The sequence below is a fragment of the Xyrauchen texanus genome, chromosome 1 (genome assembly GCF_025860055.1).
Source record: "Xyrauchen texanus isolate HMW12.3.18 chromosome 1, RBS_HiC_50CHRs, whole genome shotgun sequence".
Taxonomy (NCBI): Eukaryota; Metazoa; Chordata; class Actinopteri; order Cypriniformes; family Catostomidae; genus Xyrauchen; species Xyrauchen texanus.
The window spans coordinates 10782196-10797892 of record NC_068276.1 but is presented as its reverse complement, the minus strand read 5'-3'; the positions used below and the strand labels follow the sequence as shown (position 1 = coordinate 10797892).

The window sequence follows — 15697 nt, the reverse complement described above, 5'->3', positions numbered from 1 at the left end:
TGTTCCTAATCTTCAGCTGATATTTCCTCGAACTTTAGATGTTCTTAAGTTGCAGTTGTTACCTTAAGAGCTATTTCTACCTGATCTGACCCTAAAAATTACTTTCATTTGTGTTACCTAATATACTGTAGTAAGGCTGATTCGGTTATATTAAAGTAGTAGTTCACCCAAAAATGAAAATTCTCTTATTATGTACTCACTCTCATGCCATCCCAGATGTGTATGACTTTCTTTCTTCTGTTGAACACAAATAAACATTTTTTAGAAGAAAATCTCAGCTCTGTGGGTCCATAAAATGCAAGTGAAAGGTGATCAGACCTTTGTAGCTCCAAAAATCACATAAAAGGAACATAGAAGTAATGCATAAGACTCCAGAGTTTACATCCATATCTTCAGAAGTGATTTAATAGGTGTGGGTGAGAAAAAGAACAACATTTAAGTCCTTTTTTTCTTTAAATCTCCACTTTAACTTTCACTTTCAGATGTGAAAGTGAAACTAAACAGTCACCACATGTGACTTTCAGATGTAAAAGTTAAAGCGGAGATTTAGAGTAGATAAATATTTAAATTCTGATCTATTTCTCACCCACACCTATTATATCGCTTATAGCTATATATCCTTTATGTGATTTTTGGAGCTACAAAAGGTCTGATCACCATTCACTTGCATTGTATGGACTAACACAGCTGAGATATTCTTCTGAAAATCTTAATTTGTTTTCAGCAGAATAAAGTCATACACATCTGGGATGGCATGAGAGTGAGTACATAATGAGAGAATTTTCATTTTTGGGTGAACTATCCCTTTAAATGAGATTTCTGAATTTTAAGGTAAGCTGCACTTTTACAGTTTAATACCAATATATGTTCTTACCTATTTAGCGACATTTTTAAATAAGTAAATGTACGGCAAAACATGCCAAATTAATTAGTAACACTTAATACTGCAATGTTATTCCAATAGATATGTCATGATCACAACCCATCATCAGAGCTCTGTTTTGAATTAGAGGGCTTTTGGTTTTCTTTCAAATAATATTTTTTCATGCATGTTTTTCTCCTGCAGTCAGGAAAAAAACTTCATAGATAAATGAGAAAGAAATTAAGGGAAAGAGAGAGTATTCATACCTGTATCTCTTTCTCATGCTGGACAACCGATTCAGTGAGATATGATCCAGTGGTGCGTTGCCACACCTAAAGAGACATTCAAGAAATCACAATCATAGACGTCATTTTATCATCACAAAAGGCCAGGCATACAAACTCAATGAACCCGAAGCACTAAGTACTACTTTACTAGCACTTAAGTGGCACATATCTCTATGGCATGTTTCCCAAAAGCATCGTTATCTAAGTTGTACGTAAAAATGTTTGTAAATTAACAAGAGCTTAGTCCATTAAGTGCAACTTAAAAGTATCTTTCTGGCATCTTTCACAGTTTATTAACTAATGTTACTAATGAGCTGATCTATTGATATTTAGATAGGTCTAAGAGTAGTTCAATACTGATGCCCATCATTTTAATCCTGTTCTGGGTGCATTTGCTCAGTTTCCAGTCAAAGTAACAAAACTTTAGGCTACGTGAGAGCCCCTTAGGATTCATATAGCGTACAATCACATTACACAAATGTATTGTGTCAATTCCATTAATCTCTATGAGGTTGAGCACCAATACATCTGAAACCACTTCTTAAAAAAGCAATCATTATTTATTTTAGTAAATTCTGTAATAGTTCATACATTTTGGCATCTCGTCAATGTTACAAACAACTTCCATGTTTGTTAGTTTTTCCACATTATTCTCCTGTTGAGAAAACAAACCTCTGGACATATTCTGGCCCAAGTTTCAGCACCTTTGGACTGTACAGCTCCCGTAACCAAGCCCTTAAGTTCAGCTTTATAGCGAGCGATCTACGTGCTGGTTTGGGAAACAGGTTTTACTCCATCGTAAAACAATCAGCGATTGGTTAAGATGATCGTAAAAGCTTAAAATGCAACATTATTGGGAAACCCGGCCTTAGTCTCTGCTTTTTGGTATTCTTAGTAATTCCTTTAATAAAATATACACTGCAAACCCTTAAGTTGTCATTACTGGAATTAGTTGTCTTAAAATGTTAATTAAAACATAACTACAATATTTAAATTAATTGAACTTATTTATCTAAATAATCCATAGATTTAAGATTTTAAGTGTTAATAACTCAAACGATTGTGTGAAAATTTGAGCCTATGGGGAATACCCACAATGCCTTGCACTTGAATTATTTAATTATGTTTCCTTAGTCAAAGGGAACATATGGAGGTATTTAAATAGTGTTATTAAGAATTAACAGACGTTTTAACCCTTTTGTAGTATTATTTATGTTGATTTGTCGCAAATAGTTATTTCGTGTGATGTCATCATTAGGGTGATCTGTGTCTCTTTTGGTCAAATTGCAACTGAAGGACAGGCATATGCTTTTCTGTGGAGAATGATGTTTATTTAACGACTGACCCAGAATCAGTTATAATCTTGATCTAAAATTGAATAAATTCAATTAAAATGTATTAACAACAGTAGAAACAAAATATTTAAATAGCAAATCTGAGTTGTCTACTTGCATCTAGTTACTTTAAATTCAATTGTTAAGTTAATTCTATATGAACAAGTTAATTGAACATCATTACATAAGTTTTAGAGATACTCATTTCAATTGAGGGAACGAGTTTACTCGTTTATAATTCGTTTTCAGTACAGAATATGGCTTGAAAAATTATGTTGGCTTAAAGTATTGCTATTAAACATAAATAACATACCATACATGTTAGCTGGGTTACTACTTAGGGTAGAGCTACTCCCAGGTAAAAAAGTCTCTGGTTGCGCATTGTCATTTTTTAATAATTGGAAATGTTAATATAGGCTATATCAAGATTATATTACATATAAATACACAAATGGAATTATCAGGGAAATTAAAACAAATATGACAATAAAAATAAACCCAGTCCAAGTGATGGATAATAATTATTTGTAGTGCAACAACTGAATATTCTACGTAAATACAATTCTAGTTCTTGTACACTAGTTATGATCTATTTGTTCTACAGTTGCACATTTGTTGCTACATTTGACACCTAAAACTATCTAAACTATGGTGATGTTAATCAAAGCATCAGCCTGCTATCGTACAAACTATATGAGTGACTAGAGACCTGACATTGTTGCAGGGCCAAATATTTAACATCTGTTCAAACTTGAGCTGTTCATCCCTTTCAAAATCACTTTATTTTGACCTGGCAATGCAAACTGGCTCTTCCCTTAGTTCTCTGTCAAAAAGGTTGATTATTGTCCATGAATGCATGGTATGAAAATGAACTGTATGTGTGTTTTTGGTTCACAACGCTAGTGTTCTGTGACTTAATGAAGCATCCTTCAAAGTTGGGTCATGATGGCTAGTAGAATTAAGGTAAGGGATTACATGAAATACATTATGCTTAAGAACTGTGTGGTGTTAAGAATGTTGATTATGTTTTGAAAAAAGATGCAATCATCTGCCAACATACAATTTCATTTTGAAAAAACTCTCCCAAATAGAAATCATTAAACATGAACACATTTTTAGCAACTGTTGCCAACTCTCATTTTTATGTGCTGACATAAGGAGCCTTATCATGCATTATGATATAATTTTCTTGTCATAGTGTTGTTTTCATCTGCTGATAACTATAGACCTTTTCAAAAGAACATTTTCAATGAAAACGTATCGGTTACCTAACGTAACCTCGGTTCTCGGTAGCTTATGCTATGGGAAAGATTCATCTTTTCTGAGATATTGAAGCCAAAAAATTATCCTTAATTTTTGTATCCATTGTCAACGCAGTGCGGCAGCTGCAGACCTTGAGCGGGCTATCTAGCGAGCTCATAGGTTGCTCTGCGGCAACTGCTGCAGCCTATAGACGAGCTTGGGCGAACTCGCATCCAATGAGAGGCGTCCGCGCGCTCACTGCATCAAAGCCCGCCAAAATGGCCGTGACTAGAGTGCATATAAGCGTAGTTCGTAGGCTGGAACCCTGGTTTTCATTGACTGAAGCTGAAAAGTCGCCGTGGCGCGAAGCACGGCCGGCTACGCAATACTGTTCCTCATCTAGAGAGAACCGAGGTTACGTTAGGTAACCGATACGTTCTCTTACGAGAGGTTCTCTCGTATATGCGTAAGCTAGCTTACGCTTACGGGAACCCATTGTCAACGCCGTCGCGCCAAGCATCCACTGTATGAGCCCCAGGGAATTAAGGGGGGACCCGGGGGAGCCCTTATGAGTGGGGAAATAATATTTGGCCGGCAAGAATGCGGGTCATTGATTGTGTAATACATAAGCACATAGTGGGAAGGGAACGACAGAGCGGCAGTGCCGGTCTGTGTGGAATGTGACCCATCATTGCAGCTCACCAGGGGAGCTGTAGCGTATTAAACCGCTAGCAGTTTTGCCTGCAGAGCGGGCACTTCCATATTGTAAAATCTGACAAAGGTGGAGGGGGAAGTCCATCCCGCTGCCAAAACATATGTCATGAATGGAAATCCCGCTGGACCATGCCCACGAGGATGCCATGCCTCTAGTGGAGTGAGCCCTAATGCCCAACGGGCATGGCAGGTCTTTTGACGCGTATGCAGCAGCAATAGCGTCCACTATCCATCTAGATAGTGTCTATTTCGAGGCGGCGAGACCTTTGGTGCGCCCTCCGAACGAAACAAAAAGCTGCTCAGAGCGTCTGAAAGCGGCGGAGCGCGCAGTATACAATCTCAGTGCTCTGACCGGGCAAAGGAGATTGGCGTTGCGTTCGCTATCGGGTGTTGGCAGTGCCGATAGGGAAATGACCTGTGCTCTGAAAGGAGTACCGATCACCTTGGGAACATAGCCGTGTCTAGGCTTTAAAATGACCTTGGAGTCACTTGGTCCAAACTCAAGACACGCAGCGCTGACAGACAGCGCGTGAAGGTCTCCCACACGTTTGACTGATGACAGGGCAGTCAGAAAAACGGTTTTGAGTGAAAGGTATTTCAAATCCACGGATTGAAGTGGTTCGAAGGGGGCTTTCATAGTTTCGAGAACTATAGAAAGATCCCAGATAGGAACCGATGGGGGTGCAGGGGTTCATCCTTCTAGCTCCCTGAGGAAGCGGATGACCAGCTCGCTTTTACCCCATGACTGACCGTGCAGCTGAACGCCGCAACGGCCGCCACATACACTTTGAGCGTGGATGGGGATCTGCCCTTATCCAGCAGCTCTTGTAGGAATACTGAGCAGCGACGACACCCCACATGTCCGCGGGTCCAGGTCTCTGTCGGTGCACCATTTTGAGAACACAGACCATTTTGACGCATAGAGTCTTCTCGTGGAAGGGGCTCTAGCGTGTATGATGGTGTTTATTACTCCTTCTGGCAGAGCGACGGGTAGTCGTTGATCACCCACGCATGCAGCGCCCAGCGCTCTGGGTGGGGATGCCAGATTGTGCCGCGAGCTTGAGAGAGGAGATCTGCTCTCACTGGGATGGTCCACGGCGCTGTCAGTGACAGCTGCGTAAGCTCCGGGAACCATGTCTGATTCTCCCAACGTGGGGCTATGAGGAGCACCGAGTGACGCATTTCCCTGATCCTCTGCATTACCTGTGGCAATAGCGAGACGGGAGGGAAGGCGTAAAGCGGGCACCTGGGCCAGTCCTGGGCCAGCGCGTCCTCGCTTCGAGAAAAATATTGGGCAGTGAGAGTTCTCTTTGGACGCAAAGAGGTCTATCTCTGCTCTGCCGAATAGGTGCCATAACGTCTGGACTGTTTGAGCGTGCAGGGACCATTCTCCTGGGGAATATTGTCTCTGGACAGTCTGTCCGGGCCGTCGCTCAGGTGGCCTGGCACGCGCGTCGCCCTCAGCGAGCGCAGGTGGCACTGGGACCAACTCAGTATGCGTTTCGTCAGATGGAAGAGGTTCCTGGATCTGACACCGCCCTGACGGTTTAGGTAGGATACCACAGATCTGTTGTCCGAACGGACCAGGACGTGGTGACCCTGAATGACCGGGAGAAAGTGCACGAGCGCGTACTCGACCGCTATCATTTCCAGACAATTTATGTGAAGGAGCTTTTCCTGAACTGACCATAGGCCGAAAACCGGAGAGCCCTCGCAGACCGCGCCCCAACCCGTGTTGGACGCGCCTGTCGAGATGACTTTTCGGCGAGATACAGCTCCCATTGTCACTCCCTGCTGATACCATTCGGCCACTGTCCAGGGCTGCAGAGCTGATATACAGGTCTGAGTCACCTTGATGGGCTGGCGGCCTGTGGCCCAAGCCCGGCGAGACGCTGGTGTTTAGCCAATGCTGAAGCGGGCGCATGTGCAGTAAACCCAGCTGAAGTACTGCTGCGGCTGAGGCCATGTAACCTAGCACTCTCTGGAATTTCTTCAGAGGCGTGAGGCTGTTCATCTGAAAAAATGCGGCTAGTCGCTGAACACGGCGCGCACGCTGTGTAGATAAGCGAGCCGTCATTGCCACGGAGTCTAGTTCTATTCCAAGGAAGGAAATGGTCTGACTGGGCTGTAGTGAGCTCTTGGTCCAATTGACTGCAAGGCCCAAACTGTTCAGATGACTGAGGAGAACTGCTCTGTGAGACAGAAGCTCCATATGTGACTGTGCCATAATCAGCCAGTCGTCCAAATAGTTAAAAATTCGCAAACCCTGACTCCGCATGGGTGCGAGCGCCGCATCCATGCACTTCGTGAAAGTACGGGGTGCTAAAGACAGGCCGAACGGAAGGACGGTGTATTGATAAACCTGGCCGTCGAAGGCGAATCTCAAGAATGGCCTGTGACGGGATTTATCTGAATCTGAAAGTATGCATCTTTCAGATCGAGAGACATAAACCAGTCCCCTGGCGCACATGCGCGAGGAGTTTCCTGATTGTAAGCATTTTGAACGGTCTTTTTGCAAGCACCTTGTTCAAAACCCTGAGATCTAATATGGGTCTGAGGCCGCCGTCTTTCTTGGGAACAAGAAAATAACGGCTGTAAAGCCCCGACTCAGCTCAGAGAGGGTGGCACTTTCTCTATGGCCCTTTTGCACAGAAGGCTTGCTATTTCTGAACGAAGCATGCACGCTGCTTCCGTGTTCACAGTGGTTTCGAGCACGCTCTGAAGCGAGGAGGGCGGCGATCGAACTGTAGCAAATAGCCCTGTTGTATTGTGCTTAACACCCACTTGGATATCCCTGGAATAGCTTCCCACGCTTTGAAGCGTAACGCTAGAGGGTGAATGGCCAATTCGCTCTGATTGCCGCACACAGAGCACTGAACAAAATGTGTGAGCTGCGTTTAGTGTGTTTATGCATGATTGCTCGCAGATAGCATGAACAGGCTGTTTTGTGAGTGACTTCCGATTGGAATGAATGGGGAAAGAGTCACATCTGTTACGTGATGCGCAAGCATAGTCATGGGCACGGGACTTACACACAGAGGAATGTTTGCTGGCCGTGTAACAGAGCGGGCAGAGAATGGGCGTCGCGACGTATTCGTGGGCGCATTTATTGACTCTAGCGCTCGAGCGGTTCATAACCGCTTTATGTGAGCGTGCTCTGGTGGGGACACGAGACATGCAGTGCTTGTGTGTAGAGGTGAACACTGGATTGTGGGCACATTTTCTACACATAGGGCTGGTCGTGTGACAGAGCTGCCAGAGAATGGGCACGCCGACGCATTTGTGGGCGCCTTCATTGACTCTGACGCTCGAGCGGTTCGTGAATCGCTTTATGAGAGCGTGCTCTGATAGGGGCACGGGATGTGTTATGCTTGTGTGTAGGGGCTGAACACTGGGTTGTGGGCACATTTTCTACACATAAGACATGTTTGCTCTTTACAAGATTTATTTGGGTCGCCGTGAAAACGGCGTTTGAGTGCAGGCAAGCGGGCAGTGTCACCGGCTTGTTGGCTGCTAAATTCACCACTCTAGTAGCCTGAGAGAAGGGGACTGACAGGGGGCAAAGCTTTGACGGTGGTCCAGCCGCGGCGGGACTGAGCCGTCGTTTGTTCAACAAAGTTAGGAAGACTTCGGCTGCTCGGGTTTCAGCATTACCTTAGATCGAGGCCCGCGGGGGGGCGGCGGTCTGCGGCGGCTGTCTGAGCGCGCTCGAGGGCGGCCGCCCTGTCGACGCTGAGAAGTCTGAGATTGTTGAGCTGGGCGCTGTGAAGAGGCTTGTGCAGGAGGCTGATCACGTGAGCGGCCTGCAGAGGAGCTAGCGCGACGAGGCAGAAAGAGATTCATGGCTTGTGTGGCTTTTTGGACCTCTGAAAACCGTTCAATGATACCACTCACCGCGGAGCCGAAGAGACCGGATGGACAGAGCGGTGCGTTGAGGAACGTAGAGCTCTCTGCTTCTCCCATGTCGGCTAGCGTTAACCACAGATGTCTCTCGGTCACAGTCAGCGGCCATGCACTTCCCTATAGGTTGGGCTGCAGCTTTGGTAGCTGGAGGGCGAGGTCCGTAGCACTCCGTATGTCTGCAACCGCCTCTGGATGCCTACTTTCCTCATCCCACTCCCACAGAAGGTCCGCTTGGAGGATCTGTAGGACGGCCATAGAGTGCAGAGCAGATGCAGCTTGGCTGGCGGCGGAATAGGCGCGCCAACACAGGCGGAAGTTGTTCTGCAGGCCTTAGACGGGAGCACTGGATTAGACCGCCATCTCGCGGAGGGCGGGCAAAGGTGTGCTGCTACCGCATCCTCGACCGGAGGGATGGAAGCGTAGCCCTTCTCAGTGGCGCCGCCCACCGAGCAAGAGAGGTGGAGACGTGGGATCGGACCCTGGCCGAGAAAGGCGCTGCTCCATAATTTGGAAAGCTCGTCGTGGAGTTCCGGCAGGAAGGGAGCAGCCCGGTAGCGGGTGCTGCGGGCGGCGGCTCTGTAGAAAGCAGCCGTCAAGTCTGTTGGGTGCCTGCTCAAGGGCGGTGACCACTCGAGCCCGAGGCGGTCGACGGCCTGTGTGAGGAGGCGTGTTAATTCCCTTCGACCCGGCGCTGGTCCTGCTGGATTCCTGGGCCGAGGAGGAGGCGTGTGAGCCTGACCACTCCTCGCTGTCCAAAGCCATGATGGAACAGCCCTTATCCTCCGCTTCTTCGTCCGAGATGGCAGCAGAGCAGCCGCCGCCGGCAACTGCGTGTCCCGGTGGGCGGGAGGGTGAAGGCGATGCTCGAGGGATGGGCTCCGGCGAGGCAATCGCTTCTACCATTGTTTCCGGCAGCCTTTGAGAGCGGCGCTTTTTACTGCGCGGCTGAACGGAAGGCGGCGCGGCGGCTTCGGTCCTGAGCGCTTCGAGTCGAGCCCGCAGGGTCGACATCGGCAGCTCCTCGCAGAAATCGCATCTGAGGGCGAGCTCTGCATGCCCCAGTCCCAGGCAGAGAGCGCAGATGATGTGGCGGTCTCCGGTGCTGAGAGGAGCGCGGCATGAGGCGCAAGTGGAGCGAGGCATCTTAAAAAAGACGCTCGTACTCTTTTGTGAAGTTCTTAAGAACTAGCTTGCTTTTAAAAAGGATACGTCGGCGGATGGCGTAGCTCGCAGGACGGCTGAAGGTGGCGAAGATGGCCGGCTTCTTCGAGCGCTGTCCACGCTTGCTTGATGCCCCTCGAACGGCAACGCGGCTTCCAGTTCAGTGATGCGAAGAGCTTCGCTGAAGAGATGAAAATCAGGGTTCCAGCCTACGAACTACGCTTATATGCACTCTAGTCACGCCCATTTTGGCGGGCTTTGATGCAGTGAGCGCACGGACGCCTCTCATTGGATGCGAGTTCGCCCAAGCTCGTCTATAGGCTGCAGCAGTTGCCGCAGAGCAACCTATGAGCTCGCTAGATAGCCCGCTCAAGGTCTGCAGCTGCCGCACTGCGTTGACAATGGATACAAAAATTAAGGATAATTTTTTGGCTTCAATATCTCAGAAAAGATGAATCTTTCCCGTAGCGTAAGCTAGCTTACGCAATACGAGAGAACCTCTCGTAAGAGAACATCTTTTAACCTTACTGCGGGAATGACAGGTTTCACGTTTTGTATGTGTTCAGAGGAAACACAACAAAACAATCTTGGTTTCTATGGGACGTGTCTGCTCGGCTTATTGACAAGAATGCAGGTAATGCATTTTGTTGTCTAAAAGGTTCATGCAGGCTTTAAACTGTTGGTTTAAACTGCTCGGAATGAGTGGGGAACAGACAATGTTCAGCTAAATAGTGGAAATATTTCAAGAAAAACTAGGTAGTTGAAGAGCAATTTATGAGAATAACATGCTGACACTATTAATGTTGCTCTCAGATTGATAGTAGTGGTTCTAGAACACCTTTGTTCAAAAGAAGTATGTCTAGGCTGAAATAAATGTATTCAGTGGAATTTATTGTACTGTCAGTTGTTATATCAATGCTAAAAGCACCACTATAAAAACTATGACATTTTAATTGTCACATGATATATTTGTTTTATTGAGTGTGACACAAAATTAGTCAAAACCTGCAAAAAGCTGACCTAGTCAGCTGCCTACCTCAGGTTTCCCAAGATGAACACACTGGAAACAGACATGCTGTTTCCGAATGTGAATGCACCCTGAAACTGAACCCATGCTGTCAAATTACTGACAAGAGCCATCCCTCATCTCCCAAATTTCTGAAAATTGCCATTCCCAGTGGTTCGAGTTTCGGTAATCGCAGACCGATTTCAGCAGCAGAACTTTGTACCTCATGTTGCCGTGTGTGATCAGTCTCGCATTTAAAAAAACATTTTATCCAGATCTGGAAATAAAAATGTTCAAATACCCCTGATATTTTCAGGCAGCAACATTACACTCAATGGGCCCTATTTTAAGATCGCTAGATCGGCATGGCCATGAAGTTTTGGTATTTTTGTGCAAGCATGAGCTAAGTCTAGGGGCAAGTGGGTCTCGCAAAATCGTGTGCACAAAGCGTTGATGGGCTGGATCAAGTGCAATTGAATTCTGATGTTTTTCTCTGGTTATTGCAGCAGCTGCGTCCTATTACCTCAAGCACTATTAATATAAACAAAGACAGAACATTCCTAAGAAGTCAACAGTGTAACAAATAATTAGAGCAGTGGTTCCCAACCCTTTTCCTGGAGGCTGCCCCAACACTACATATTTTGGATATCTCCCTAATCAAACACACCTGATTCAACTCATTAGCTCATTAGTAGAGACTCTACTACTTGAAATGGGTGTGTCAGATAAGGGAGATATACAAAATGTGCTGTGTTGCACCCCAAGATCCACAATTTGTTTTCTGAGCTCTTGGCTGATATCTTTTGAATTTCCCATGATGTCAAGCAAAGAGGCACTGAGTTTGAAGGTTGGTCTTAAAATACATCCACAGGTACACCTCCAATTTACTCCAATTAGCCTATCAGAAGCTGATTGCATAAAGGCTTGACATAATTTTCTGGAATTTTCCAAGCTGCTAAAAGGCACGGTTAACTTGGTGTATGTAAACTTCTGATCCACTGGAATTGTGATATAGTCAATTAAAAGTAATTGTTAGAAAAATTACTCGCAAAGTAGATGTCCTAAATGACTTGCCAAAACTATAGTTTGCTAATATTAAATCTGTGGAGTGGATAAAAAAAGAGTTTTAATGACATCAACCTAAGTGTACGTAAACTTCTGACTTCAACTGTGTATATATATATATATATAGACACGCAAAATTCAGATGGAGGGCAGGAAGTGAAAAGCACAATGGACGAGATGGAGGAAAGTCCATACTTTACTAGTTTAGACGATATTACGAGAGAAAGGAATAAACAGAAAATCACAACATATGTTGGACTTGATCCTTATGTTTTGAAAAGGAGCAATTTTTCAACTGAATACTTGCCTGCCATCGAGGCAGTAGATATAAGCAACTACCTTGTCCTCCAGACATCCTTCTACTCCAGAACACAAATGAAAGCATACAAAAGTATGGAGGAACACAAATTTTTGTCCTGTGGATTAACCTAGCAACAAACATTAATCACTGCGGCACCTCTCGATGTTAGTGTTGCGGTTGTTTACGTGATTATGTTAACCACTCTCAAAGGTCCGCCGAAACGCCACTAAAGACATGGATCATTGCGAAACAAGACGGAGAAATCATTGCAGCTCATTGCAATTGCAATTGTAATGCACTGTAAAAGTTATTTACGTTTGCCAGTAAAGGCTTTGTAATTCGCTTTGCTATCGTTACGTATTTTTGTTCAGTTACAGGGGTACAAACTCAAACAAACAAAGAAAAGAAAAAACAATTTCTTTAACTTTACAAAGTACGGAAACAGCTAACGTTACATAAACATAGCCACATAAGTTGTATTAACTTACCTTTGACGAAGTGGTCACTGCACACATGAGCATTATCCGAATCGGCTCCTCTAAACCGCAGACGCAGGTTGTCCAGCATTTTTCAGTCAATTTCTTGCATTTTCCCCCTTATGAACAACAACACCTTGTACATGATAAAAAGCTCCTTGTGGTTTCTCGGTTTGGTCGATTTGAGCAACCGTAAACTATGCAAATCATAGGCATTTTGAGTTTGTGATAGTGCTTCTATGCTAATAATCCTATGTAGAAAATCACTTCCTGCCCTCCATCTGCATTTTGCTCCACAGCAACGCAGTGACGTGACGTCATGTGCAAACAGGCATTGCGATTAATAGTGTAAATTTTTTTTACGCGTTATTTTTTATCAAATTAATCGCAAGTTATTAACGTGTTAAATCGACAGCCGTAATATATATATATATATATATATAAAATTTAGATATTCAAAATTAAAATATATATATTTTTTTTGTTTTTCATTCACATATAATTACGCATAAGCTTTCAGTCGACAGCAATCCATTTTGCAATTTAGTTTGTCAGTCTGTCCTGTTCTTCACAATGTTTTTTTACATTCAATCTGTGCTATTTTTTCCCCATCATATTGCCCTCTATGTACATATTCGTCAGATATTCATTAGACCTCACTTGTTTTCAGCATCATAAATGGTGTTTTTTGACGCTGTGGCAAGTTAAAAGTAGAGATGAAAATCCCATCTCGCTGTCCCTGTATTCTGTTGTACTTCATCCAGCTGTCAAGAACATGTCATGTGTGACTGGCTTTTGTTCTGTTGCTGTGCTGCCTGTGAGATTTGTTGAGCTATGCTGACTGCCCCCTGCTGAAGCGGCTTGTAATAAAATGCATTGAACAAGTTCCATGTACTTCAAGCTTCAAAAGGGTCAGAAGGATTGATTAGTTATTAAAAGATAATTAATCACACTTAATGTGTTATATCGACAGCTCTAATATAAATAAATATTTAAATAGGCCTAGTTATATAAATACAAATATTTCTAAATTTTAAATAGTCTAATTAAACATGGGCTAAACATGGGTTTGTTTAGAGTATAGTGAGGCTTTCAAACTGTTTCTCACCAAATACACCAAACCACCTCTTGATAATGAGATTTGTGAGCTGAGAACTCATCAAGACCATAATTGTACCTCATTCTGCAGATGAAGGAACGTCTGGAGCCCATACACATTCTCATAGAAGACTGTTGTCCTTCCTTCTTCACTGTCCCCGTCTTCAGGTCCAAAATACGTCCTGAACATAGAAAAAAATATATATTTAAAACGAGAAAACGCTAAACACAATAATTATTATCACATGGTCTTTTTTACATAATACCTATCTGAGATTTCATAGTAACTCTTTTCAGAAATGTATTTTATCCTAATATAACTCCATATTAAATAAAAAATGTGCCCACAAAAACACATAGATGTACAATAAACATTATCAAAATATTTCACCACTGAGACATGTGTTTGATTACAGGAAACCAAAGACATTCTAAAATAATCAAATCCTGCCTGTTTTAAATTTGTTTTTACCATCCAATATAGATAGAATGAGAGAGAAAAACAATCCAAAGCAGGCAAACATTTTTTAGGCATAACAAAACACCCACAACAATAGTCAAGGCGTGAGTTATACTTCTCAGAAAGATGATACCTACAGGACAACAGCTCACAATTCTTGATGCCTGAAGTTATTTCCATAAACAAATTAGCTGACATGCCTTTCAGGGGAGAATACGAAAATACAGAATCTGAACTGATCTGGTGACAGCTGCTATAGCCCCAAGGAGCAGATCTAATTGTCGAAAAGTCTTTCCACTCTGAAGGACAGACGCCAAGAACTCTGGAAGCATTTAAAAGCTATTAATACTCATCTCGAAGACGATAACGACTTGACCACTCCATAAGTTCAAAAGCATCAACATCAAGCAGTCAACATTTAGGTATAGTCAAAACAAAAACACTAAGAAATTGTGAAAAATATTAAGGAAGCAAGCATGATGTTAAAACAGCTAAACAAGGCCTGACTACATTACAAATAATCCGAATGGAGACCCATTACCCTGTGCACAGCCATACACTGCTACAAACAGCTTAATAACGTAGACGGGATCAGTCAAGCTTCAATATCAGCCTTACCACCAGCCAAACCTAGGTGGAAATGGAAAACATATTTCAACCACATATGTTTTTTCAAGGCCAATTTAATGACAGCTTAGTAAAGTAACATTTCTGAGATTAGACAGGAATTTTTTCAAACTTCAACATTCCAAAACCACAATCACCTCCAAAAATGACTGTGACCTCCCAGCCTCTCTAATACTGAACTTTGTTTGACTTTCTGACTTTAACAACTTGTAGCAGTCAAATGGGGATTTTATGTAGCTTTGGAGTGATTTAAGATGACAAAAAATGATAAATTGCCAGCACTGAGTTTGGCTTTTCATACTTAAGGGAGCCATGGCATCAAGATAGCACAGTTATGTAAAGAAACAGTTGTCAGTGAGATGGCGCAATGTATATAAGACAACAGTATATAGAAGAATTCCTGAAAAGAGAGGTGGGATGACACCAGACTGATGGCTAGTCATAAGTGGAACCAGACCCTTCAAGACTGCTCCAACTCCAAGTGAATTCTCCCGAACAACACGGACAAAGCTAAACCAAAACAAACAATCACTTTACAGCAACAATTTCCATGGGTCTTATTTGAATGACCTCATGTAAAGAAATATTAGACACTGGGTTTAGATTGGCCTAGGACTTTGAGAACTTGGTTGGGGAAAGCATAAAATCCAGTGACCAGTTTTACGGTAAATCCCTTTGATAACACCTCAATCAATCTTCTTGTTTGGACTGGTATGAATAAGAACTAGACATACACTCTTCTAACGTAAGAGTTTAGGTGTTTTGAAGACCGGCATGGGATTGGATGGCCGTTACTCAGCCTCCTGCTTCCCAAAGCAGAACTCAGCAGGTGGGGTTTGCTTTGGAGCGAGTTCCCTGGCCAATTCTGCAAAGCAGAGCATTGAGAGCTGGGAAAGGGAGGAAGCAGGGAACAGAACAAGAATGAACTGGTGAGTGCACAACATGTTCACGTGGGAAATTGACATGCTTTTTTCCCGAAAATTCATGTACCTTGAAATCGACTGCATTCTGCTGAACTACTGACAATTTGCATAAAATATGTCAAAAGTTAAATATGATCACCTTTCCCTTTGGTGCTACTGATTGCGTAGCACGTACAACCTCCAATACACAGGTTTCCATGAAATCCAAGAAGTCATCGTGTTCGCATAAACAATGGTA

General features: G+C 43.5%; 1 protein-coding gene across 5 annotated transcripts in view; it reads right to left on the bottom strand.

The window, feature by feature from the left end:
• Positions 1–15697, bottom strand: part of arnt2 (aryl-hydrocarbon receptor nuclear translocator 2) — a 146052-nt gene that overhangs the window by 77116 nt on the left and 53239 nt on the right. For all 5 annotated transcript variants that reach the window (XM_052144219.1, XM_052144298.1, XM_052144359.1 and 2 more), the window contains 2 exons: positions 13529–13631; positions 1129–1194 (listed from right to left, as the gene is read on the bottom strand). In XM_052144219.1, the coding sequence (XP_052000179.1) occupies positions 1129–1194; positions 13529–13631 (169 nt within the window). The remainder of the gene's footprint in view (positions 1–1128; positions 1195–13528; positions 13632–15697) is intronic.